The sequence below is a fragment of the Verticillium nonalfalfae genome (genome assembly GCF_003724135.2).
Source record: "Verticillium nonalfalfae strain VnAa140/NRRL 66861 chromosome Unknown scaffold_18, whole genome shotgun sequence".
NCBI lineage: Eukaryota > Fungi > Ascomycota > Sordariomycetes > Glomerellales > Plectosphaerellaceae > Verticillium > Verticillium nonalfalfae.
The window spans coordinates 14,685-39,915 of record NW_021167243.1 but is presented as its reverse complement, the minus strand read 5'-3'; the positions used below and the strand labels follow the sequence as shown (position 1 = coordinate 39,915).

The window sequence follows — 25,231 nt, the reverse complement described above, 5'->3', positions numbered from 1 at the left end:
GCCACCTTCTTCGTCTTCGTATCACACTCTCTTTCATAGAAAATTTCATCACCATAATCATTCCAAGAGTATTCCAGATCCAATTCAATGGAGTCAGAACAAGATATCGAGCTCGGCCAATCGTCGTCGTACAGGCCTACCAACGATGTTGTCGATAACCTCTCGTGGTCAGAAATCAGCGTCATGGTGAAGGACAGGGTGACCAAAAAGCCACTCTCGATCCTGACCAAGCCTGCGGGTATTGTCAATGCAGGCGAAATGCTGGCCATCATGGGACCCAGTGGCTCTGGCAAGACAACGCTACTCAACACGCTTGCGCATCGTGTCGCTGCTTCTGGGGCCACCACTACAGGCGACATATGTGTCAATGGTATTCGAATTGACACTTCCACCCTTCGAGGCATTTCCGCATACGTCGAACAAGAAGACGCGCTCATCGGCAGCTTGACTGTCAGAGAGACTATGATCTTCGCCGCTCAACTCGCTCTTCCCAGGTAAGCCACGTCACCAGGAACCCCTATTGGAAGGCTATCAACTAACCCGGCCAGAAATGTGACAAAGGCCGAAGCCTTCCGTCGTGTTGATGAGCTCATCGGAAGCTTTGGTTTACAGTCCCAAGCACATACAATTGTGGGCACTCCCATCAAAAAGGGACTCAGCGGTGGCCAGAAGAAGAGACTTGGTGTTGCTAGCAGACTGGTGACCTACCCCAAGGTGCTGTTCTTGGACGAGCCCACGAGTGGTCTCGATTCGGCTCTGAGTTACGAGGTCATCAAGCATATCAAGGATATAGGCAAGCGGAACAATGTAGGTGACGAGCCCAGTTTGCGGAGAATTTGACGGGTGCTAACGTTGAGCAAAGCTCATCATCATTGCTTCCATCCACCAACCTTCAACGACAACTTACCAGCTGTTCGACAAGCTTAATCTTCTCTCCCGAGGTCGAACATGCTATTTCGGTTCCATAGAAGATGCACCAAGATACTTTGAAGAGATTGGGTACCCGATCCCGGCCATGACGAACCCAGCCGAATTCTTCCTCGATCTTATCAACATTGATCTTGACAAGAATGGAGAGGTGCTCAAACGTACAGAGCACATCAGCGATACTTGGCATGAGGGCGAAAAGAGACGCGCGCTTACTGACGAGATTCACAAGTCGAGCACCATGTCCAAACTCGACGTTTCGTCCATCAAGCTGCCGAGGCCCCGACCCTATATGATCCCGCTGACCCTTTTGCAACGTGCCTGGATCAAGGCATATCGCGATGTTGTTGCCTATGGCATACGTATCGTCATGTATCTCGGTCTGGCAATCATGATGGGTACAGTGTGGCTGCAACTCGGAGACTCTCAGGAGTACATCCAACCGTACATCAACGCCATGTTCTTTAGTGGTGCCTTCATCTCGTTCATGGCTGTTGCATACGTGCCGGCCTTCCTGGAGGACCTCATGACATTCCAAAAGGAGAGGGCCAACGGCTTGGTTGGCCCCTCCTCTTTTATTCTGGCCAACTTCCTCATCGGCGTTCCGTTTCTCTTCCTCATCACGATCCTTTTCTCGGTTGTCGCGTATTGGCTCGTCGGTATGCGCTCCGACGGCTCGGCTTTCATGACTTTTGTCATGTGGCTTTTCCTGGATCTCCTTGCCGCCGAATCTCTCGTCGTTCTGGTCTCGAGCATCTTCCCAATCTTTGTCGTGTCTCTGGCCATCACCGCCTTTGCCAACGGCCTGTGGATGTGCGTCGGCGGCTTCCTAGTTCCGATGAACATCCTGAACGTCTTCTGGAAATACGTCTTCCACTACATCGACTACCAGGCCTACGTCTTCCAAGGCATGATGGTCAACGAGTTTGAGAGCGCGACATACGATTGCGGCCGTGCTGCGGACGGGTCCTTCAGCTGCATGTTCCCCAGTGCACTGAACTCTCAGGGTAAGATTGACGGAGGAGCTGTCTTGTCGAATCTGAACATCTCTCGTGGCCAGACTGGGCAGCGTGTGGGAATCATGATCAGCATCATCGTGGTGTACAGGGTCCTGGCATTCCTCGTCTTGAGGTTTCTTCGGAAGTGAGATGTGTTTCTTGTTTCCTTTCTAACCCCTCTTTCATAGTGGCTTTTCGCCATTCCTCGTTGGGCGCCTGGCTTACTCAAGTTTTCATCTTCAGTCATGGATAGAATGTCAGATCTTTGTACTTCATTATCAGGATAGAAATTATAGAATCCTTAATAGTCCTATCTCCATCTGGTCCTAGTAGATCCTGACGCAGGCCAGGCCGCTGAACAAGACGGCACATCCCGAGTCTCGATCGGTGCCGAGCCACGTACATGCACGGGGACCGACGACATCTTGGTGCAGCGTAATGTTTCACGTCGGGATATCTGACTCGTTGGCTCTCGCGTTCTTGCTCTCTCAATTATCCAATTACTAGGCATCTGGTCAGCGGTCAGCATTTCCCAGCCTCGCCTAGACGCCTAATCTGAGGCAGAACAGGCTAAAACGATCAACGCTCCTTCATGCGCGAGACGTATTACGCATGCGCCTCACAGCCGCCACGCAATAAGGCCAGGTGATTCCATGTTTTATTCCAATCACGCCCGTCAACTTTAATATACTGCCCACAGCCCCTTTCACTGCCCGCTTCTCAGGAGGCCGCACTGCCCACCAGCCGGCTCCCCCGCCATCATCCCATGCCCGTCAGTTTTCTTCTGTTCCGCAGCCTCCCGTGTCCATCACAACATTCAGAACTTGCTGGGACTCTCGCAGAAGATCTGGATGCAAGCACCGTCAGGCGGCGTGCAGATGCCGCAGCTCGCGTTGCAGCACACCTGGCCCGCGCCGCACATGGTCGGCCCGCACTTGGTGCCGGGCACGCACCGCGCCTTGCCCTTGACGGCTTCGCAGACCGTGTTGAAGCCGCAGCGGACCGTGGCGCAGGGGTCGTGGTGGGGGGGTTTTCCGGGGGGCTTGGCGCTGGTGCTGGGCAAGGCGGTCGCCGAGAGGGCGGTGGCCGCGAGGAGGAGGAGGGTTTGGAACGAGACCATGGCTGCTGCTGGGTTCGATTGACTCGAAGCGACCTCGTTGTCGTCGTAGTTTTTCGTCGCAAGATGGGTGGAGATTTGGGATGAGGCTCACGATGGGCAATGGCGTGCTAGCCGGTGGCGAGACAGGAGGTCTTATAGACGCTGACGACCGCCTGTCGACGCGGCGGAGATTCGATTCAGGGTTCCCGTCGAGACGAGCTCTTCCGCGTCCTGCCGCTTAAAATCACCCAGCTCGTTCATGTCTTGATTGAGTACTGTGAGGTTAAACTTTAGCTCGCCCGTGGCGTCGGGATGGCGCACCCTTGCATGCCCATGATTGAGACAGACGATCTCGCTGTGGAGTAAGATTGGCCCGTCCAAGGAGCCGATATCGCGGGCAAAAAGCAGAACCAGATACATCCGGCGCAAATCGGAGGCACCCGGTCCGTACAAGCGGTCGAATGCTATTTTTCCCGCTTGTCAGGATGCAAGATTCTCATGGTTCGCCCTGCCTCGGAGGCTATGCAAGTCGTCGACAAGACGGGCGAACTTTCGTCGACGAGGCGTATTGGTGGCCCCTTTTCATGCCGACCCCGCCCCGCCCACCGTTTGGTGCCTCGGACAAGGGTTCAGGTTTCGCGGCTTAGCCTAGCCTCCGAGCCCGCCTTGGCGTCACATCTCGAGGCTTTTTATCCATGAGTATGATCGAGCTTCTACTCTGACTCTATTAGCTTGCGCGTTACAGGTGAAGATGGTATGACCACGATGCCGATACCGTGCCTTTCCGTGATATTCCAGATAGCTCCGCCTCGAGCACCAGCGGAGACGGAGCTCCGGCTGAAGATGTATTCCTATAACATTCACTCTGGGGTTATGATACGTATACGGGTTCGGGCCGTATATCACGAGCTACGAGTGTATGGCACATATACCCTTCCTTGGAAGGATGGTTTGTACGAGAATCATGCCGTCCTTCCCAGGAGAACATGAACGGCAGCGACGTGACGGCAAGAAGTTGAATACTTGAGTGTACTGTGAAAGCTATCCTGATTTGGCCTTACTAGGATTTAAATAAGCTTTGCGCGTTCGAAGGTTCAAGTAGGGGCTCAGGCAAATGGAACCATGTTTACGTGCAGCACAGAGTGCCAGCTGGATTAGAATACCGAGAATAACCAATGGCAAGACAACATGCAATTCTAACAGGGCGCATCGCTCAAGTGGTATCAAAACATGCCCCGGCTTAAACAAGACCCTCACCACTCAGTTGTAGGCAAAAGGAGGGTGCTTCTCGGCATACCGCCAAACATCAGGATAGCCCGAGGTAAGAGCCAGCAGGTACTTCTCCCAATAACCGACCATCGGCTCCTCTGGCAGGACCAGGGCCTGCGGCACCCGTTCATGCCCAGCGCCCGTGATGTCTCCCTCCTGATCAAACACCCATTGCCACTGGCCATCGCGCTCGTCGACGGGGTAGAGGTACTCGGCGGGATACCCTAGCTCTACTTCCCTGGGGCGGAACATGCGTAGGGCATCCACTGCCGCCGGCCGAAAGGCGGACCCGTGCGCCAACCGCCAGATCTGTCGGCCACTGCGCGAGCCGCCGCTCAGTGACTTGCACCTCCAGGTTTCTCCGTCATCGAGGCCGAGACCTTCGCACGCGAGCCGTACACGGACCGAGCTATGGATCCGCTCGTTTGTGTTGAGAAGTGGCTGGTCGGTGTCCTTGTTCGTGTCACAGTCGGCTCGCATGAAGAGCCCGGGATTGCGCACCGTCTCACCAGCCATCATCTGCAGACGGCTCGTGGGAGCGCGGATCTGGCCCAGAGCCCACGGCCGTGCCGTCTGCCAGTACTGCTCAGGGCGGGCACGGTGGTGCTTGCATGTGGCGTCGTCGTGTTCTGTCTCGTCGCGGACGACGTGTGTCGCGCGGCAGATGTCCGGGGCGCCCCAGGGCAGAAGTTTGGGTTGCTGCTGCCACAAGAAGGAAGCCCACGCAGGGAGCGGGCTCGTCGTACCAACGACGGGGAAAGGATGGGCGGCATTGTAACGAAGACCTTCGAGGAAGACCTCAGTCATGCGAGGAAGGCTGAACTCAATCCCTACTGTCGACAGCTGATCACACATCCAGGCCAGCGAGATGGTGGCGATCTGCTGATCGTGCCAGCCACCACCAACACCGCCGTGATTACCAGGGAACCAGACCTGCTTCAGATTGGTGCGGTTTTCGCGGACGCGCTCCCAGAGGGCAGGTCGAAAGGCAAACCGCGGCTCGTCGAGGGCGAGGGCCTGGAAGGCATTCTCGACCCGATCTGAAACCTCCGTGTTGGTAAACTTCCACGTATCTAGTCGGTCAGCAGGTGCGGCGCGGCAGAGCGGGGCGTTCGAGGGGAGACGTATTGGTCAGATGATCCGGCCACACCAATGATGGGTACAGGAGGGACGCCGAGAGTGCCAACAGTGTCCCAGACGCCGAGGGCCTTGATCGTGATGAGGGTTCTGCCATCGGCATGCGTGTCTCGCGTGTAGCCAAGCTCGGAGCCGGTCAGTCTTTGAACGGCCAAAGCGCGGCACAGGGTCGTCACTCACCGTCTTGAGCCAGCGCCTGTAGATGTCTTTACGATGGGCTTCCCAGCGCAACTTGTCCTCGCCCAGCTGTCCTGCGTAAGGAGGCAGATCGTCGCAGAGAAAGTCCTCCGGGGCACGCTTGGAGCTGCCCATGTGCTCGTAATCGTCGAAAATGGCAAAAAAGTAGTCGAGGCCGGCAGGCGTCAACAGGCCGATCGAGGCGACCATATCGGCCACGGACCGGGCCGTGAAAGCGCCGCGTGAGAAACCGACGAGAACGATCTCATCGCCATCCACGTAGTTGGTGCAGATGAAATTGTAGACCTCGCGAATGGCCTGCTCAAGGCCAACGCCTAGCATGCCACCGGTGACACGGTCGAGCGCATTACCACTACCGACGCCTGGGTTGTAGGCGATGATCTGATGCATGCCATTCTGGCATGTCCGGCGAAGGACGCGTGAGATCCGGGTCACGTTTGACTGGGGGTCGCCGCTGGGTGTGATGTTAGAGTTTATGACATGTCAAGAGTCCAGGTGGCGAGGCCGCCTCACTTACCCTTTCTCGCCGAGCGACTGCGGAAGAGTTAGTACATATTTTTTCTTATTTTCTTTGGTTCTTCGCTACACCAGTTCAAAGGCACTCACGTCCATCCATGTGCCATCGCAAGTGATGATGAGGCGCTTCGGGGCCCCTGGCGGCGCTGGGGCAGCTTTGGAGCTTGGCACGGTTTTGGAGCTCAACGGCGGCAGAGGTGCAGTCACTGGCTGAGCCCGCTCGGTGGAGGGATTCGGCACGATCTCCGGTCGGCTGCGCTTCGTCGACGGCGCCATGGTACCGGCCGTATCGTTGTCTGGCGGTTGGATGTCGAGGCAGAAATGTACGGTGGCTTGGCCTCAATGTATGTTTTGGCGCTGGAAATGAGGTCGTAAGACACGGGTACCCGCGTTGCTGTGATACAGTGCGGGACCGTGCATGTGTCTGTCTGTGTGCGAGACTGCCCCCGGGCCTGTGCATCGTATTGTGGCATGGGCCATGTTGGGAGCCGTTGGGCAGCACATTGTGTTTCGGCTGCTGCTCGAGGCTGGTGATGTGTGTCTTGCAGATACGGTGATGTGTGTCTTGCAGGGACGGTGATGTCGGTCTTGCAGAGACAGAAGGCAGTCAGTGAGGGGCGAGGCTGGGTTGACGACGGACGGCTGTGACGATGGACGACTTTGGCGCAGGAACGCTCGACGGCTGCTCCTTCTTCTGGTTGGCAATGTGCGAGCCACACGGACAGCATCCCTGTCACTGTGGCTGTCACTGTGGCTGTACCGGGACCTGTCACCGTGGCTATGGCTTCTCGTGCTGAGCGCCACAGCATGGATGGTGGCTGGTGGCCAGTTTGTTCACCATCAGCACAACGCACCAACAGTTCATCGGCATCATGCTTCTTGCTTCTGTCGGACAAGAAAAAAAGAAAGAAGTCATCTCGAACCACACACGCACGAGCAGCCAAACACGCTGCACGACCCCATGCTCGACCGCCAAGGCGGGGACGTGCCGTTGCTCTGGGTGTGCCACATACATAGGTACGGTACCCTCCCTCCTGGTCTCACGATCAGCCTCAGGAACAAGCAAGCGCCAGCGACCTAGTATCTGGTCCATCTTCCAATTCGGCGACACTGGATACGAATTCGCGAGACGACGAGAATCAGTCCCTCTGTCAGCACGACTCTCCCCTCAGCACCCCTTCTCAGCACCCCTTCTGCCAGCTGTTGTTACCTGGCAGCTCGGACGGCAGACTATTCTGCGGCATCTCTGCGCCATGGAACCCCGTGTCGGTAGCCTTCCACGCCTGCGGTCCATCAGCCTTTCCGTCAGGGGTGTATCCGACAGGCTTTTCAGAGGGGTGTTCCACGGGCTTTTCCGTGGGCGGCACGACGTGAGCTCCGCTTTGCCGGTGCTGTTCGGTGGCCGTCACACCAGCGTTCCTCTTCCTCTTCTTCATCTGGATACACAGCGTCACCAACGCGACGATGAGGCTCGGGATCCCGACGCCGAGGCTCGCCGCGAGGGCCACAATGTCTGACTTACTGAGACCTCCGTCCGTCTCGCTCTCGCTCGCCCCGCCGTTCTCCGTCGTATCCTCCTCTGCGGCCGAAGTCTCCCCCGCCCCTCCGCTCGTCGGCGCACTTCTCGTCGCGTCAGCCGCGACAGTCGCTCCTCCCGTGGTCGTCTTGGCCTTCGACGTCGTCATCGTCGCCGTCGTCGTCGTCGCCGCTGCCGTCCCTTCTCCTGCCTCGAGCGCCGTCGCGCAGTACCCCTCGTAGATCCCCAGCATCCCGGCCACCTCCTGCGTCCAGTTTTCCACAGAGTCGGCGCATCGACTACTGACGCAGCGTGAGAGATACGCCGTCGCCGAGCTCGCGAGCTCGGTGTTGCAGTAGCAGCCGTTGATCGACGCGCACCCGCATTCGAGCGCCATGCCCAGGTCATCGTAGCCCGCGTTGACGCCGCACACCCAGATACCGTTGTAGACGAGGCATGCGGCGGCACAGGCTCGCGCCGTCGCAAGCTCCGTGTCCGTGCCCAGGCTGACGGGAGCGAGCGGCCCCTGCGTCACGTCCTGGGCCATCGAAATGGTGAGTGGCAGAGACAGAAGCGACAGTACGCGCAGGCGCTTGACCGGACGTGAGGGGACCGATCTTTGCATCACCCGAGTCATGATGTGTGCGTGTTGTAAAAGAAACACTGATACTGTGAAGTCACAGCGTGTGTCGGAATCTCCAGGGCGCAATCGAGGACCGAAACTGTGCCGCAAATTGCAAGCTAATAAATAGTTTTCGTCTTCTCAAGAAAAAAAAAAGGCATGCTCTCGAGGGGACGCAGCGTGCCTTTTTGTCCTGCTGGCGACCATCGGCCTCTGGGGCTGGTGAGGACCCCAATAGAGTCGTCGCCTGATAACGCCCAGTGCATGCTAACCTGCTCTCGGCCTATTCCCGAATGCTCGCATGTAGCCACAACAATGGTACCATGAGGCGAGCGGCACGGGGCGTCCAATGCCGTTCAGAAACCCGGGATGTGCCCTCGATCTAAGGATGACATGGGGACTGTGGCCAATCGAGCGTAGCAGGCTATCATGTTGATGGGGGTTGTTTGGCAGAACGAGGTTGTTGTAGGGCTGAAGAGCATTTCGACAGCCGGGTTGCGTCTGGATGGTGTAACTTACGCAACGCGGCAGACTTTGACGAGCAGCCAATCGAGTGCACGAGGGAGAGCAGCTCTAGGACGAAACTCGTCGAACCACTCGGCTGAGCAGGGCACCGTGTCCGAGCGATGCTGTTGAAAGGGTTATGAGCATGAGTAGGGTCTTTCTGGGCACCTTAGTTAGAACCTCATTTGAACAGCATCTCGGCGTCGAACCTTGGCCACCAATATGGCGTGCGTCGAATTTTCAAGTGTGTCTTCCAGGTGTCGCTAGCTAATACTTCAGTATGCATTCGGAACCTCCCTTCGTAACATCGGCATGTTTATGCAGAGAAGAAGACCATGGTGGAGCGTCTTCCAAAAGCTCGGATGTGTGTGACCGACACAGCATTATTGTAAAGATGGTGGTATTGACGACGATTTGGTAATCGATAGCTCGAATTGACAGATAGCGCGCAACTCGACATTCCTCTGAACGGTGCATTCTCGACTCATTTAAGCTGAGTGACAAGATCGCAGTTTTGGCAATGATGATTTTGACTATCCGGGGTTTCACTAGTGTCTACCGCGCCGCCTGTCATCTACGAGCACGACATGGAGGATTGATCTGCATGCCATCGCGATTCATTTGACTTGGCGGCCCAGTCGCCCGGTAATCGGGTTTGAAATGCATGCCGAAAATTCTCGGTGCCAGGGTCAGTCAAGATGCCATCACGACGACAGGCCTGGGATAATGTGCCTGCCAGCCGGCCGGTGGGCCCAGCAGATGCCAATTCACAGAGCGATATACAAGAAAGCAGCAGACCGAATATGCAAGATTCCCTGGCGACTTTACCAGCCCTGGTGATGCCTCTCTCATGAGAAAAGGCGCAAGCAAGGTGTGGGACGTGAGTGGAACAACAGCAGACTTGTGCGTGGCGAATGGTCCATCAGACTGTCAACTTTTGCGAACGAGAAGTCGTGATGGCATTCAGGCTCGCCAGATGATCGCTTCAGTTTTCGTCCCTAATCCGCGCCGGTCGTCGTGTTGGGTTCTAGAACATCTGTCGAGTTCCTATTTTGGGACCAGGGAAGCTAACTACACCGTCGGGAGTAGTGTAGTGATCCGCAGAGTTGGGACTTTTTGGCCTTGATCAAATCACCCTCTTTGATCATGTCCGCATTTGCCCTAGGTCCAGTCCAAGTGGCCTCGGAAAACGGGTATTTCCTTACAAATCCACACCTTGTTCTCGCCCTGCTGGTGTTCGCCTTTCAAACCAGAAACGCTCAACAAGCAGGACGCAGCCAAGACCCGCAAGACAAGGTCTACAGTACGGACATCCCGCTGGTGGCAACACGCACCAAACCGAAGCAGCTTGGCGCTTGCTTGTCCACAAGCAGCGACAAGCAGCGAACACGCAAAACCCTCAGCTGGCGAACGGGTTCTGCCGTCACAGGGCGCGCGCGAGACGATGGCCAGTTCGGATTTTAGAACCCCTATCCCCATCTCCAGCTGCACTACTGAGCACGTACCCTTCCCTGATTCCAAATGTTGAGAAATCCAGACGAACCAAACGACGCCCCCTTCATTCTTCTTCCTCGAGAACTAGCAACGGCTTTTTCCTTGGCTTCGCCTAGCCAGTCCTGATTTGTCGTCTGCCCGGACCAGTGTCTCGCACATTGCTTTTGCTACCACTGAGCCCCCTAAATCCTGGGGTGGCGTCACCAACCAGAGGTCCTGTCGGCCCCTCCCCCCTCATCGCAACGATAAACACCATGCATTGCCTGCCCCCCCAATAGCTGCTGAGACAGGGCTGGAATATCGTAACCGGGTAGGGCAGAGTGGTGGCTGACGTCGCATGGGACATCTGGGACCGCCTGAACGAAACCTCCCCTGCTGGATCCATCCGACGGATGGCGATCCGCTGCAGCGTCGTCTGCGTTGGGTCAACGGTTACACGGCGTTACAGGGTAGCCCCTCGTGCGAGACAGGCCCGCTGCCTGCCATGGCCGCCCCGGGGCGATCCAGACTTACAGGGGCCCCCGGGGTCGCGATCGCTGTATTCCTCCAGCCCATCACGTGTGGGCGGCGATCGTCATCCGGAAGCGCTACCCCTCACTTTGTCTTGTGTGTTACCTTGCCTAGTGCTTTGACGTAGCTGTCTGCCGCTCCCTCCCATGGGCACTAGCGTCCTTGCTACTCGTGTCTGGATTTTGTGACCCCCATGGTCCTAGTACGTACGTCTGGTCTTTTTTCTTTGCTGATCAACTTAAATTCTAATCCATCACTAACGACGTCCAGGACGTTCATCTTCTTCAGTTGTCGAGAGAACGGATCTGGTTGAGAAACGAAGCATTGGGAATCAAGCAAACTCCATTATGGCCCCAGGAATCTCTCTTGAAGAGCCAAAAGACGGCAGCTATAGCCGGTCCGCCTGCTCCGAATGCCAGCGTCGTAAGCAAAAGGTGAGCATGATTGTCCGTTCTGTTGCAACGACCAATCCGTACTAACATCACACGATAAGTGCAATCGGGAATGGCCATGCAACCACTGTCAGAAGCGCAAGGTGGCCGACAAGTGCCAGTTCAACCCAGATCCTCCGCCCATCAGTGCCTGGACGCCGTCTACTGAAGTCAAGCGGAAGCGCGAGCAGAGCTACGCCGAGACGGAGAATGACGATGAGTTTGATGACGGCGAAGGCATCGATGCCGTGGGTTACACGGCCTCGCATCTGTTCGCCAACCTGGGCCTTGGTCCTGATGTTGATGTATGCCTTTCGTTTTCTTTTCCCCTGGTCGTCTTGAGCTTGTCAGAACAAATGGTTCTCGCCATGCAGCTCATTATGCTGACCATCACAGGGCAAGAAGAGCAAGACTCCGAAGCAATACTACCTGGACCCCAAAACGAGCCCGCAGCTTCAGCGCGCTCTCCAGACCCTCCCCCCGAGACCATATATCGGTAAGTCTCTTAAGTCGTGGGCTTGCCTCCGATTTGAGAACATGTCATTGCTGACTCTCCACAGACTCGATGATCCAGAACTTTCTCAGCAACGTCAATTACTACTACTACATCGTGTACCCGCCCAACTTCCTCACAGAGTACCATGAATGGTGGGCCGACCGTGCCGCCAACCGGCCGCTTGGCCTTCCATGGACCTGTCTCCTCATCATGGTCTGCGCTTGTTCGGTCCAGCACACTGACGCAGAGATGGGCGCCAGTCTCGAGGCCGACCTTGGCCGCACCGTTCAGCAACTGACAGATCTCTACCACGACGCCGCGCGTGAGCTTCACAGCGCCATTCCCGTTGGCAACACGCACATGTTTACGGTGCAGTACCTCTTGCATTCGTGCTACTGGTTCAAGGCCGAGGCACGCTTTGTCGAGTGCTGGCACGTCTTGGGTGCGGCCATTCGCGAGGGACAGAACCTTGGTGAGTGATGAGCGAATGGTATACGATATGAAGCGTAGCATGCTGACAGTAAGACCAGACCTGCATCGGGAAGCCACAGGAATCCCTGACTTTGAGCGCGAGATGCGTCGCCGCCTCTGGTGCCTCCTGGATGCCTGGGACTGGTAGGTGGTGAAATCCCGTGAAGCTTTAGGATCTTGGCGCTGACTTGCCAGGCTCGTCTCGGCTCTGCTCGCGCGCCCCATGCTCATCGATCGCTCCGACTGCGACGTTGGCCTCCCGAGCTTGACGCTCGAGGATTACCCGACCTCGCCGCTGCTTCACATGAAGCTGCAATCCGAGCTCGTCGCCCGCATCTTCAAGCGCTTCGGTCCTCCCAAGTACCTGACGGATCCCAATGACATTTTCGAGTACCAAGACATCCTCGAGAGCTGGATGCAGACATTCCCGCCGTCGTACGCCTTTGTCGACACGGACCGCCAGCAGGAGGTCAAGTACCCCTGGATTGCCCTCCATCGACACTACGTCCACACCATCGCCTTCTCCGTCACGCTCGGCCCGCTGCGGCCGCACATGGCCAAGACGGTGACCAAGGACACGCCCGAGGTGGAGCTGACGCTGCGCAGCAACGGCGTCAAGTACGCCCTCAAGCTCATGGGCGCCGTGCACGAGTTCTTCGAGTACGTCTGGTCGCGCGACACGACGTTTCACTTTGTGCCCTTTTGCATCTTCGACACGGCGACGCTGCTCGTGTCGGCCGTGCTGCACGACGAGGCCGGCACCCTGCCGCGCAAGGACGAGGTCACAAAGGCCATCGACCTGGCGCTGCACACGCTCAAGAGGCTCACGACCGCCACCGAGACGGCCAAGACGCCCTACGACATCCTCCGCCGGCTCTCGAGCAAGCTGCCGCGCGCCCACGGCGCCCTCCGGGGCGCGGACACCAACCAGCGCAAGAAGCTCAAGGTTCTCGAGGCGCCGCTGGCCGTGCCGCCTGCGCAGCAGCAGCAGCCTGCCGTCGCGGGCTTTACGTACGGTACCGACCCCAACCAGTTCCCGGGGTACATGTACCCGCCTTCGGAGGATTCAGGCATCGGCAACGGCGGCACCGGGTCCAACAATACGCACTCGCCTGCCACGGCCTCGAGCTCGGATGGGTCCGGCCTCGCCACGGTGTATCCCAATGCAAACGGCAACGGGCACATCCACCACCACCACCAGCAGCCTCACCAGATGAACGGGCATCCCCAGGCTGGACCTCCTCAGGTTGGGCTTCCGCAGGTCGGACCTCCGCAAGTCGTGCCAGGACAGTATGCCGACTCGTGGGCTATGCCCAACGTCGAGCTGCCAGCCCAGCCGGCGGGCATGCCGATGCAGGATATGGGCTACGGCATGATCACGGATGCCGAGCTGGCGAACCTTGGAGATCTGGGAACCATGTGGCACTGGCAGGGCCTCAACCTGGATTTCACCGGGAACACAATGATGTAGTGTGTTTGAGGGGCGCAGGCAGGTTTTGATCGTGAGTGTAAAGTGTTTTGGGCGCGTTGTCTGTTTGTTCATCTGATTGTTTTCAAAAGCTATGTGATGCCTGTGAACGTGTCTCTTTCCGAGTCAGGGTCCCCTGCCGGGTAGGACATCAAGCTCGAGGCAGGCTTGAGAATGATGTTTTTTTTTTCGGATTTGGTTCTTCCTCAGAGTTGGGAGAGTCCCTTTTAAGTGTGAAAGACTTCGCATGCAATTCACAAGCCTGAGCCGCAGCTGAAGGGGCTATCCATGCCCTGCTCGTGCCACGAAAGTCAACCAATTTGAAGCTCAAGCTATTATCATAGCATGGTGCTTCGTGAAGAAAGAAACAATTACCTCATAAATTGCCCGTTCAATACTAAGGTACTCATGTAAGGGCTGTTCCTTAGTACCACGTCGCCCAATTGCAACAAGTCAGACAACTGCCGTATCAAACGCTACCAGTGGCATTCTGTGCGCGACAAATGGAAAAGGAAGCACGTTTTTCTCATGACAAGATGTCGAAGAATTTTATTCCAACGTTTTCGCTGCAAGTTGTTTGTCTTTGATTTATGCCGGACCACTGAGCGTCAACAGGAGATAGTTCTTCGAATCTCACAGAGAACGACTAAGGACAAGGGCTTAAAGACGAGCAATGAATGACCAGTCGGGGATGCGGTACCCTCGAATCGACCTTGTTTTCGTTGCCGTGCCGCTAAGCTGAAACTGATGGTACCAGGAGGGACACTCGTGGGCTTGCTTGCGGATGACTGTGGCTGAGGAGAATCGTACCCGTGTACTTCAAATCGGTACTTAAAGGCACTCCGTTGCAGTTGAGGCTAGACATATCATGTTCGAAAGACAATACTCAGAAAACCGCTGTATAGTGTATCCGCTCGCTATGAATCAGAGTCTTCCCAATCTTCCAAGGGGTATCATGGACTCCCGAGAAACACCAAAAAAAGTACCTATCCTGAATAGAATCCGTCAACCTCAACATATGGGGGGAGAGGAAAAATCAAAAGTCCCGTCTAAAGGCATCATTCAAACCGACGCAGCCGCGGTCTCGGCGTCCTCCCGCTGCGCCCTCCTAGCAGCATTCGCCTCCTCTCTCTCGTCAGCGGCAATTTTCATGGCCTGAATGGCTGACTTGCGCCGCGCGTCCACGTCCTCCTTTTGGATATACCGGCGCAACGCCTCAGACGCCTTGATCATATTGTCAATGCTGATCGCATGGTTGGTCATCTGATGGTTGAGATAGGTGTACGCGGCCGTCGAGGAGTCGCATTGCAGGATCTGCGTCTCATTGAGCTTGAGCAATGCAACTGCCACCTGGAATAAGAAGAGACTGCCTTCCTCCATGCAAAGCACCACGTCCCAGACGCGAAACAGGGCCTCGGCCGATAGACAGTCAGTAAAAACGGAGAGGAACCATTGGAAGCTCATGATCTGCAGATCAACGCCGAGGTAATCGAGATGGTCGGACAGTCGAGGGAGAATCTCCGTCACGAGCTGACGCAGCACCTGCTGGTCTGCCCGCGCCGTCAGGAGAGACTTGTCGTAATAGTCTGTCGGGCAAATACTCTCAACGATGCGCGCCAAAATCCAGAACGCATCCTCAGCCGAGGGAGTCACCAACAATAGGTTCGCTGTGATGAGGTTCATACCCTGGCAGTAGCCAATATGAGGGTTGCGGCACGCGTAAGCGGTCAAAATATCATCTAGTCGCTGTACCCCGGGCGCTCCGTTGCGGAAAAACGTGTTGTGTGTCAGGGTCCTCGTCACGTCGGCCTTGATCTCCCTAACGACGTCATCGCCGAGTCCCTTGTCAGATCTTGCGACCAAATCTTGGTAGTAACCTGGCACCCGAAGGTGTGCCGCGCCTGAGCACTCAAACCAAACCTTAGGGCGTATGGCTACTGGTATGCCGCCAAAGACGAGATTACGGAACTCAAGCCTCTTGGCGCGGCCGACCTTGCCTTTGGTCCCGAGACCTGTAATCCCAATGAGCTCGCCGTCAGCCAGAGCAGCCTCGGGCAGGATCACGGAGGGACGCTCATATCGGGCTTCGGCTGCCGCATTGGCTGCCGCCGTGGCCGCCTCCCTTTCGCGCTGCCGTTCGACGCGGACCTTGCGAAGAAATTCGTTCCAACGGGGCGTGCGCTCGCGCTGCAACCTATCGTGAAGTTCGTTTTGATGCTGGAGCAGTAGTTTCACGGGCTCAGCATCTTCAATCACGCTCGTTCCGCCCTCGGTCTCGGGCGGTACGACCTCCAAGTCGGCCACGGATGTGGTGGTGCTCGCTGCAGCAGGGACGAAGCCCCTCTCGTCTGCAATGAGGCCTGGGGAAGACTTGGGCTGGTCATAGCTTTCGAGCACCTCCAGAGATGAAGCGCTCAGGGCCGGCGTGTGAGATAGAAGTTCGGTCGGAAAGGTTGCCATTTTCAAATAATCCTGCCACTTCCTCGGTCGGTCCTCCGCAGGCTCCTCGGTCGACGAAGGACTGTCGGGTCGTTCTTCTGCGATGCTAGGTTCATCCATCGGTGGTGAGATGATGGGGCGGCCGTTGGTCAGCATCTCAGTAAGGCTGGCTCTCTTACTATGGCGACGAGGCGGCTTGTTGGCCTCGCGCTGGCGCTTCTTTCTGCGTTGATCGTAGATGAAGCCAAAACGGTCAGTCAGGAGCTCTCCATTGAGGTGGTTGCTGTTCAGCACGTTGAGAGTCGGCGGCTGCGTCTCGGGGGGCAGGATGGCATCCATCTCGACAGGTCCATAGCTCTCCTGCCGACTGGTAACGTTCGGTGGACTACCGACCATGGTGTCCCAGCGTTCTTGGGGAGGAGCTCTCACGGTGGCGGAACTGCCCAAGCCCGCTGGAATGGCGCGTTGCATGGCCATGAGGGCTTTAGGGTTGCTCTGGTTCGATACTGCACGGCTCGATCCGGTGGTGCGCCCGCTGGCAGAGGACGAGGCCCGGGCCTGGCGTGCGTGTGTCGCGCTGTTCGAACGACCCCTGATGGGGTCGACATCGCGCCCAGCCATGGCGCCGCCAGCGACGAGCCGCAGGAGGCTGGCCGTGACACCTGACGGCTTGCGGGGCGAAGGCGCGACGGAGCTGATGCTCGAGGCTCTGCTCGCGCTTCGGAGAGAGGTCGTGTCCGGGGGTGGGTTGAAGAGATCATCCTGGAGACCAGGCCTGCGGTCAGCATGGGACTGCGTGCGAACGATCGTCTTGGATCGCGGATCGTCGCCGTTGATGCTGCTGGCAACGCTGCCCCTCTTGCTACCACCCCAGAGGAAATCCTTCCACCCACGGGTGGTGCCCTTATTGGTGCCAGGATCGGCGTTTGAGGCCAGGGAGAGGCTCGTTGCCCGTATGGTCCCTTCGGCATCGGTCTGGCCATAGACGTTCTGAGTCACGGTATCCTGCATGGCATCGCTCATGAGGTCGGACAAGCCGCTCTCGGCTCGGTGGTTGCCTGGTCTGCTTGTTTTGTTCTCTGTTTCGACAGCTCTCAGTTTCGTTTCAAGCTCCAGATTCGACAAACCACATTCCAATATGATCTTTCGCAGAGCTCTCTCCCTTTCGTCGGCTTTTCTTCGCAGGAGGGCAATCTGCGCATCTCGGTGCGCCAGGTCGGTGGCAATCATGCGTACCAGCTCCTTTGCACCATGTCGCTTCACGAGACGATCGAGGTGCTCGTCATCGGCCGTATGGAGCGCGCCGGGTATTTTCTGCGTTGCGATGGGCGAGTCCTCGAAGAGTGCAGAGCGCGCAGACTGTGATGGCCTCGTCGGCAGCGCTGGCGGCGCCGTCACGTCGCCCTCTGTCAAGGTATCATCTGGTAGGCTCAAAGGCGCATCCGACTCGGCAACAGACACGGCGCCTGATGCGGTGCGCGGCGCGCCAGCATAGGCAGTAGGCTCCTGGTCTGCGAAAGGTCGCACTGGTTTGGGCGACTCGGGCGAAAGCGAGGGAAAGCTGGTCAGAGACTTGTCGTCGGCGGCGATGATGGAGCTGGCCGAGCTCGAGACGTGGGACGGAAGGCGCTTTGAGCGGGTCCGGAGGGTCGTGGACCGACTGCTGCTGCGTACTGACGCGACGCTGACGCTGCGCTGGGATATGGAGCGCTCGAGAGGGAGTGATGGAGGTGTCGGCGTTCTTGTTCGTGGTGATGCTGCTGCGACTGCTACTGCCGGCATTGTAGGCGTTGCTTGGGCTGGCGTCGGGGTCGAGGCGTCGTCGTCCATTGTGAGAGGCGGGCGGCGGCAAGCGCCTTGTTCTTCATGATCTGACGGGCGCAGTCTTGATAAAGCGCAATCTTGAAGGAAGAAGCGAACGAAAAGTCAAGAGAGTTCAGTGCTTGGTGGTGATGCAGCCAAGAAGGCAAGAAGAGGAGGCGTTGATGGTGGTGATTCCCCCTGTGATGATTGGGGGGTAAATGGGATGGGGATTTGGGATTGGGCTTGGGGCTTGGGTTAGGTTAGGTTTGGACGGCAATCCAGACAAGGTTGTTCATGCAGATGGCAGCAAGGCTGCAGCAGAAATTACAGGGGGACAGAGCAACCGAGGAAAGACGTGACCAGGGCAAGAGCAGTGCAGTTCGGTGGGCAAGCATGGGCCACTTGCCCGGCCGCAACTTCCTCTTCCCGACAGAGACAGTGGTCCAGGCGTTCAGGGCTCATCCCACATGTAAGGTACCTAAGCAAGCTAAACAGGTACCTAGCTACACACTCGCGGCGCTGGCACCGACCGTCCCTTCCCTTCCTCCCTACCTTCTTCCCTTTGATGAGATCACAACCATATCATATTTCGTCCTCCTCCTCCCTTCCTCACTTCATCTACCACACACCCCACTCCATCCATCACCATTCCGTGCATCTCCATCACGAGAGATTGGATTCCGCCCCTTCGACGAGCAGCAAGAGACGATAGGGGAATTGGGACATGGAGGGCCCGCCCAAACTATCAAGGTCGCTGATCCCCTGCTTCTGCCCGGCCGGGGCGGCTGCACCCGCACGCCGTCCTTTGTCCTCTTCGGGAACCAGAAGACACCATTCCACATTGATCCTCGGACCTCTCACACAGATCAATCCAGGACGACAGGGAGCAACACTGCAGCAAACAAACGTGTGACTCTGCTCATACACTACCAGAAAATTCGATGCATGAACTCATTAACCCTGACTCGTCATGTCCGCCTCCTCGGAGCCATCCACATCCTGGCATGCCCAAAATTCCAACGCCACGCCGAGACTCCCCAATTGGAGCATCCCGCCCCTTTATTTTCTGTGTTGTACACCCGTCCCACAATTCATCGTCCACCTGGTCCCCGGAAGGCAAAGTCAGGGAGGGAGGAAGGGGGAGGGAGGAAGAGGAAGAGGAAGAAAAAAAAAGAAGAACCACCCTAGCGCCGCCATCATGCTAACGACCCCTGAACAGGCCTAGATACCCCACTCAGGCAAAGCTGTCTTCCGCATTCCATCGACTGCTGTCATCACTGCATTTAGCAGCCTCTGCCTGCTCGTGCGGTTTGGCTTGCTGCTCTCCACCCTTGCGCGTCGGCCCCAAAGCCCCCGTTTCTTCGGACTGCTGCTGCTGCCCCGGTAGGAGACCCTCCTTCACTAGCATCTCGTACGCTGCATCCCTGGCCAGCGCCTCCCTGCGCTTGACGGGCAGCCCGTCCAGCTCTTTCAGCCGAGCGCAGCACCCGACAAACACCACCTGGTACAGACGGCGCCGCAGTCGTGTCGCTTGGTCCAGTCGGCCCGCGAAAAGTGCGTCCCGCTCGGCATCTGCCTCGGGCAGCATAAAAGGATCCACATACCCCGTGCGATCCACTGGCACCATGCCTTGCAGTGGCGCGTAGAAGCCCTGTGTCATCGGATTGTCCCGCAGATCCAGCTTGCTGAGGTGCGGGAACTCGGTCACCACCTCCGTTACTCGCGTCGAGTTGGCCAGTCGGTTGCCGGCCATGAGCAACTTCTTCAACCGCGGAATGAATCGCAGCGGGCTGATATCCGCAATGGCGTTGAAGTTGAGGTTCAGCGATCGCAAGTTCGGCATCAGTTGGCCAAGATTCTCCGGGAGTGACTGCAGCCCGCAGTTTGCCAGCTCAAGAAGCTGCAGATTGAGGAAGTCGACCTGCGGCTCGAATTGACCAATGTAGTTGCCCGACAGGAAAAGTTTGCGCACCTCATAGGCGGCTGACAGGAACGCTAGCTCGAGAGGCTCGTCGCCGCGCTGCTCTCTGAGCGATATGCTGTCTAGATACCTTGCACGCGCGAAGCCAGTGATTCTGCTAATGCGGTTCCTATCAGCGTGCAGCACGCGCAGGCAAGGCATGGAGCTGATGTCGAGCGATGCCACATCGTTGTCCCCAATGTCGAGGTGTCGAAGGCATGGCAGTGGCCCTTCGTTGTTCAAGTCCACAAGCTGGTTGCGCTGCACCTTGAGAGTCTCCAGCGACGGGAGTTGTTCCAAGTTGCGAATCGACTGGATCTTGTTGCCGCACAGGTCCAGCTCTGCCAACCGGTCAAGCTTGGTGCCGTCAAAATCGAGCTCCTCGACCAGGTTGTCCCGCGCTCGCAGCGACAGGAGTCCGTCGTGGAAGTGGAAACCGTCCAGCGATGTCAGCTTATTGTTATCCGCGCGGACGCCTCGCAGGTGAACGAGGTTGCTGAGGCCAGCCAGGCTGCGCAGCTCATTGTTTGACACGTCAATGTACTGTAGATTTGACAGATGGTCCCAGGAAGTCAGCTCCGTCAACAGGTTGCTGGACGCCTTGAGGTGGCGAACCGTCGAGGGCACGCCATCCAGATGTGACAGTGCGTTGGTCGAGGCGTCCAGTGACACCAGTCGCCCGCAAAACTCATCCAGCATGTGCAGGCTCGATAACCGTTTGTCGCTGACGTCCAGTACCATAAAGTCGTCCCAGTTGGCCTCGAAAGGCTCCACCTCGGTCAGTCGGTCGACAAGGTCGCGGACCGTCATGGACAGCACTTTCTTAGAACCATCACCTGTGACCAAGTGTCGGTCCTGCACCAGGTAGCTAACCTCCAGCCCGAATGATTGGTCCTGGTTGTTCATTGTGAACTCGGACAGAGGGCTGAGAGACAGGTTGCCGACGTTTTGGCTGATGATGGCTCCGGCACCGTGGTGAGCGGCGGGCGTTGACACCACGAAGCTGAGGTTCGTCTGACGATCCTGGTGGCTGACGACACTTGCGTCAGCGAGGATGCTGATTTGTCTGCTCTCGGCATGTGCGCGCTCGTTCTGGCTGTCTTCATCCTGTTCGTCGATGCGAGACACTGGACGCGGCGTGAAGGCTTGTCCTTGAACCGCGAGGTTTCGAGAGGCCCTGCGCGTGCTATTTCTGGATCGAGCCAGCAACTTCTTGCGCGCATTCTTCGTGAGACTGCGATACTCGTTATCGGCCTGTTGCTCAACCCATGATCCACCTTCGGCGTGCGAGATGCTGCCCGTGTCGTCCTCGAGACTGTCAATGTCCTCGGGAACCACGTCGTGAATGATGGATGCAATAGGCGAAGAGAAGGAAATGGTCAGGTTCTTCCTCGACGGCGACACGCGGTTGCGGTCTTCGACGCGCATCTCCTCCTCGTAGTCGTCGCGATCGCTTGTTGGGCTGTTGACCATGCTCTCGAGCTTTGTGAGCTCCTCCTGCGCCTGGGGGGACATGCCCTCAGGTATCGCACCGTTCGGTGACAGGGTGACGTAGCTCTTGCTGCGTTGGGTGCTCGGCGTGCGTGAATAGTCTCCAGAGGACTCGTTCTCGTCGCCACTGAGGATCTGCTGCGAGGGGTTCAGACGCAGGTTCTCCATCTCCCTCGTCATGTCAACGGTCAGGTCGGGGATGCTCGCAAATGGGTCATCCTCGCTGTCTTCGGAAGGCAGAATGTTGTGGATGCGGACAGACTCGGCCCTGCGTTTGACCCAGATATTCTGCTGTTTGTCGAGATACATGCCCGCGACAGACTCAGGAAGCAGATGAACGACGCTCGCTGGCAGAATGGTCTTCTTGGACTCAGAACCCCGTGATGAGCCGGTGGGGATGCTCTTTGTCGAGCCATCCGAGATATTGGATGGGTAGTCTGGTCCGATTGCGTTTTGGTCCGCGGCTGGTCCGCGGCTGATTCGAATGTTAGGCGGGTCGCTGATGATGTCTTCCAAAGAATCAAGGTCGTCGGGATAGGAAACGTCCTGGCCCGCTTGAACCATCTTCTCCACTTCTTGGGCGGCACGGATAGCATCCTGGGCCAGACCCATAGACCGCAAAGACGAGGAGATGACATCGCCCATGTCACTGAGCTCCTGATATTTCTTCAGGTAATCCAGCACCTCGGGATTCTCCTGGCGAGGCGGAACCCTCGTCACCGGCTTGCCGTCGCGGCTTGGTGGCCGGGAAAGAGGCTCCCTTGTTGACTCCTCAAACGACACGTCCTGGATATCAGGACTTGGGCTGGCATAGTCGCCTTCTTCTGACTCCTCCACGCTGTCAAGTCCGTTCGGGGGTTTGATTCCGCTGCGAATCATCGCCATGATGGCACCAGCCTGCTCGACAAAGTCCTGCGTCTTGATGGATGGCTTGCGATCAGTTTCAGTGCTTTCATTCCGTTCCATCGAGCCATTCGCCAGCTGCGAGCTGCGCTTTGGAGAATATTGCGACTGCGACTGCGACTGTGATTGCTCCTGAGGCTGCATCTCAGAGCTCGGGTGTCTTTCGCGCTGCACTGAGGATCGCTGACTAGGCGTTGGCGTACGTGGCCGGCTCATGTGTCGGGCGGCGAGGACGTCAGGGTGGGCCAGCTGCTGGAACCCGCCTGAACGAACCTCCTGGCGCTTACCCATCATGGATTGCATGTACCAATGCGAATCCTGCACCGTTTCAAGCGCGGCGAGCTGCTCGTGGCCGTAGGCTACATCGGACTTGTGGAGAGTACGTCTTCGCTTGGGGGTGGGATCCTTGGTGGGCGACGTCCGAGGCCGCTTGCCTTCGGAGCCGCTGTCTCGCTTGGGCGTTGCCAGCATCGGTGGGCCCGGTCTGCTGCTGGGCCGGCTGCTGTCGTGATACTGAACGCTGACGCGACTGGAAAAGGAGACTGTTCTGTTGTTTCTTGAGGATGATGGCGTCACACCCTGTTGCCGCCGTTTGTTTGGGATGATGAGGGGTACATCGCCTTGCGGAGATGTAGGCTCAAGATTTAACTTCATGTTGCGGCTAGATGTTACAGGCACACTGACATGGCTTTCATCCTCTTCCGAGGTTGCACCATCAGATCGGAGTGACACATCGCCGAATTTATAACCCTGTAAATCGCCTCGGCCGAACTGGCTGACTGATCGACCGCTTGGCATGAATTGGGAGGGTTTGGGTTGTGGCGGGCTGGAGGGTGCCGCCAGACTCTGGCTATAAGCCTGTATTTCTTCTCCCTGTTCCTCAGATAGCCTGGATTCGTTTGACGAGTTGTCTTCAAACTGGCTGATGCGGCGTAGAAGAGTCTGGTTAGTGAACGTGTCGTATGGCCCGAAGAGCTTGAGCGGGCTTCCGCCGTTGGACTGAGGGTTGGTGTCCTGTTTCTCGGGACTTGGAAAGGGTGCGCGAAGCTGAGGCGGCGTCTCAGACGCGAAACGATGGCTGCCGAAGCCTTCCTCGTTAATGCGGATGGTGGGGAATTGCTTGGGGGTGCTAGCTTGCAGCGAGTCCTCCGGGAGCATGTCAGACGTGTCTCCAGACATGCCTGGGCTGAGCAGGCGATGTCGGAAAGATCCCTCAGCAGATCGACCGCCACGCCGAGTGTTCAAGAAACCACCCTGTCGCGCAAATTCGTCAGTGTCTTCAGGACCTCCCGAGATGCCTTCCTCTTGGAGGTCGCTGAAGTCGAGCTCTCCCTCGGCGTACGAGTCCAGCAGCATCTGGTTGATGCGCAATTTTTCCAAACGATTCTTTAGCTGATCGGCCGGTACTTCGACAGGCGCGAAGTCAACCTGGCCGACATTGCCGACCTGCTTCGTGAGCATGATGGGGCTGAAGTCCTCATTACGAACAACGCTTTGTCCGCTGGTTTTCCTCGACGCATCGGTCGGCGGCGCAAGACCATTGGCAGATGCTACGCGCACCGGTAGGCTCTCTTCAGCTATCGAGTCAGCCTCTTGGCTGTGTCCTTGTGTGCCATAGCCGTCGAGGCTGCTCGCATCATACGACTCATCGACCATTTTGTATGTAATTTCACGAGGCTTTCGTGGGCTGGGGCTGGGGCTCCCCTCGACCGCATGCACGACGCTACCTTCTTCGTCGTCATCATCGTCATATACTGGTGTAGTAGGTTCGGCAGGGCGATAGATAGGTGGGCTGGAAGGCATGCCCGAGTGCTGTCGACTGTCATCGACGACAGAGCATTCTTGTGGTGGGGGGGGAGGCTTAAACATATTCTCTAGCCCCGTAGCCGCGGATTGGAAAAGATCTTGCTGCTCGCCGTAGGGGACCTCCCCATACACTAGACGTCGCTTCCATTCTGGCGTGTGGCCCTTTTTGTTGGGTGATGCGCTTGCCGAGCGGTGGTTTACCGTGTTATGGACCACAGACCCGGTGGTCGAGGCAGAAAACGTTCGACTCGCATAGCGGCTATCAGGACCGGCGTCGATCTCATTAGAGAGTTTGGAGGGTTTGCGCGCAGAGGAGGGAAGATTCCTCTCGTTGGTGCTGCGCTCGCTGAGGATATTGTAGCTACCGTCATTGGCATTGGCTGTCGGCGCCGTCTTCATGGGCAGTGGCAACCTGCTAGTCGGAGCCGTTCCATGGGCAACCGCGCTGTTCTCGTTCGAATTAAGTGGAGGGAGTTGAGGGGGCGGCGAGGCATCTGAGCCCAGTTGCGAAGGCCAGTCCTCGGAAAGAGAGTCGAGCCACGCGTGCGCCATGGCTGTTTCGGGAGAGAAGATGGAGATGTCGGTTATAATTTGTTCATGAGGATCGTTTCGCGTGTCGTCGTAGTAGGGAGAGAACGTGACAAGCGACTTGGAGTCGCGTCGTGGTAATGTGGCAGTCGTGTCGGAGAAAAAAGAACTGATGCAGATAGTGCAGAGTGCGCGTCAATACAGCCAATGCAGATCTAAAAAAACACAACTGCTGGGCAAAGAACTGAAGAGTATCGAGAAGTGCTGCTGGTTAGTATCGACGCCACGCTGCCGCTGCGCAACACCGAAAATCTGCAATCTGCAATCTGCAATCTGCAGTGAAGCTCTGGCACGCGAATGTGACAAGAAATGAAGATGGTTGAGGGATGCGCCTGGTCCTGGCGGCTTGTGACGTGAAGGTGGGATAAACAAGACGTCGCCGGTGATTGGGGGCAAGGGTGCCGTTGCTGCGTCAACAATCCTACCTTGTGTGGGGGCAAGGGGCTGTCAGATGTAGCTCACCGGGGCCTCACCGACCTGCAGTGGAAGCCCATTAAACGCGCTATCACGTGTGGACGCGGGGCGCGCGTCTCCCCGTGAACGTGCACTGGCGTCGTGGTTGCATCTCCCTCCACCACGGACAGT

The 25,231-nt window shown here is 57.3% G+C and overlaps 7 protein-coding genes across 7 annotated transcripts; 2 read left to right on the top strand and 5 right to left on the bottom strand.

Moving 5' to 3' along the window:
* Positions 1–87: 87 nt before the first annotated feature.
* D7B24_002963 (uncharacterized protein) lies at positions 88–2,074 on the top strand (the record flags this gene model as incomplete). The annotated part of the gene is made up of 3 exons (XM_028637158.1): positions 88–494; positions 549–807; positions 863–2,074. 3 exons carry the CDS (start codon positions 88–90, stop codon positions 2,072–2,074), a joined length of 1,878 nt encoding a protein of 625 aa, XP_028497366.1.
* A 668-nt stretch (positions 2,075–2,742) lies between these two features.
* D7B24_002962 (uncharacterized protein) lies at positions 2,743–3,045 on the bottom strand (the record flags this gene model as incomplete). The annotated part of the gene is made up of 1 exon (XM_028637157.1): positions 2,743–3,045. The coding sequence occupies one exon, from the start codon at positions 3,043–3,045 to the stop codon at positions 2,743–2,745; it is 303 nt and encodes a 100-aa protein (XP_028497365.1).
* A 1,239-nt stretch (positions 3,046–4,284) lies between these two features.
* D7B24_002961 (uncharacterized protein) lies at positions 4,285–6,420 on the bottom strand (the record flags this gene model as incomplete). The annotated part of the gene is made up of 5 exons (XM_028637156.1): positions 4,285–5,366; positions 5,444–5,555; positions 5,611–6,082; positions 6,146–6,162; positions 6,235–6,420. 5 exons carry the CDS (start codon positions 6,418–6,420, stop codon positions 4,285–4,287), a joined length of 1,869 nt encoding a protein of 622 aa, XP_028497364.1.
* A 905-nt stretch (positions 6,421–7,325) lies between these two features.
* On the bottom strand, positions 7,326–8,297 carry D7B24_002960 (uncharacterized protein; the record flags this gene model as incomplete). Its single annotated transcript, XM_028637155.1, has 1 exon — positions 7,326–8,297. The coding sequence occupies one exon, from the start codon at positions 8,295–8,297 to the stop codon at positions 7,326–7,328; it is 972 nt and encodes a 323-aa protein (XP_028497363.1).
* A 2,840-nt stretch (positions 8,298–11,137) lies between these two features.
* On the top strand, positions 11,138–13,659 carry D7B24_002959 (uncharacterized protein; the record flags this gene model as incomplete). The annotated part of the gene is made up of 6 exons (XM_028637154.1): positions 11,138–11,224; positions 11,284–11,526; positions 11,618–11,717; positions 11,782–12,189; positions 12,239–12,332; positions 12,384–13,659. 6 exons carry the CDS (start codon positions 11,138–11,140, stop codon positions 13,657–13,659), a joined length of 2,208 nt encoding a protein of 735 aa, XP_028497362.1.
* A 1,059-nt stretch (positions 13,660–14,718) lies between these two features.
* Positions 14,719–17,925, bottom strand: D7B24_002958 (uncharacterized protein; the record flags this gene model as incomplete). The annotated part of the gene is made up of 1 exon (XM_028637153.1): positions 14,719–17,925. The coding sequence occupies one exon, from the start codon at positions 17,923–17,925 to the stop codon at positions 14,719–14,721; it is 3,207 nt and encodes a 1,068-aa protein (XP_028497361.1).
* A 1,207-nt stretch (positions 17,926–19,132) lies between these two features.
* Positions 19,133–24,610, bottom strand: D7B24_002957 (uncharacterized protein; the record flags this gene model as incomplete). Its single annotated transcript, XM_028637152.1, has 1 exon — positions 19,133–24,610. One exon carries the CDS (start codon positions 24,608–24,610, stop codon positions 19,133–19,135), a length of 5,478 nt encoding a protein of 1,825 aa, XP_028497360.1.
* Between the last annotated feature and the right edge of the window lie 621 nt (positions 24,611–25,231).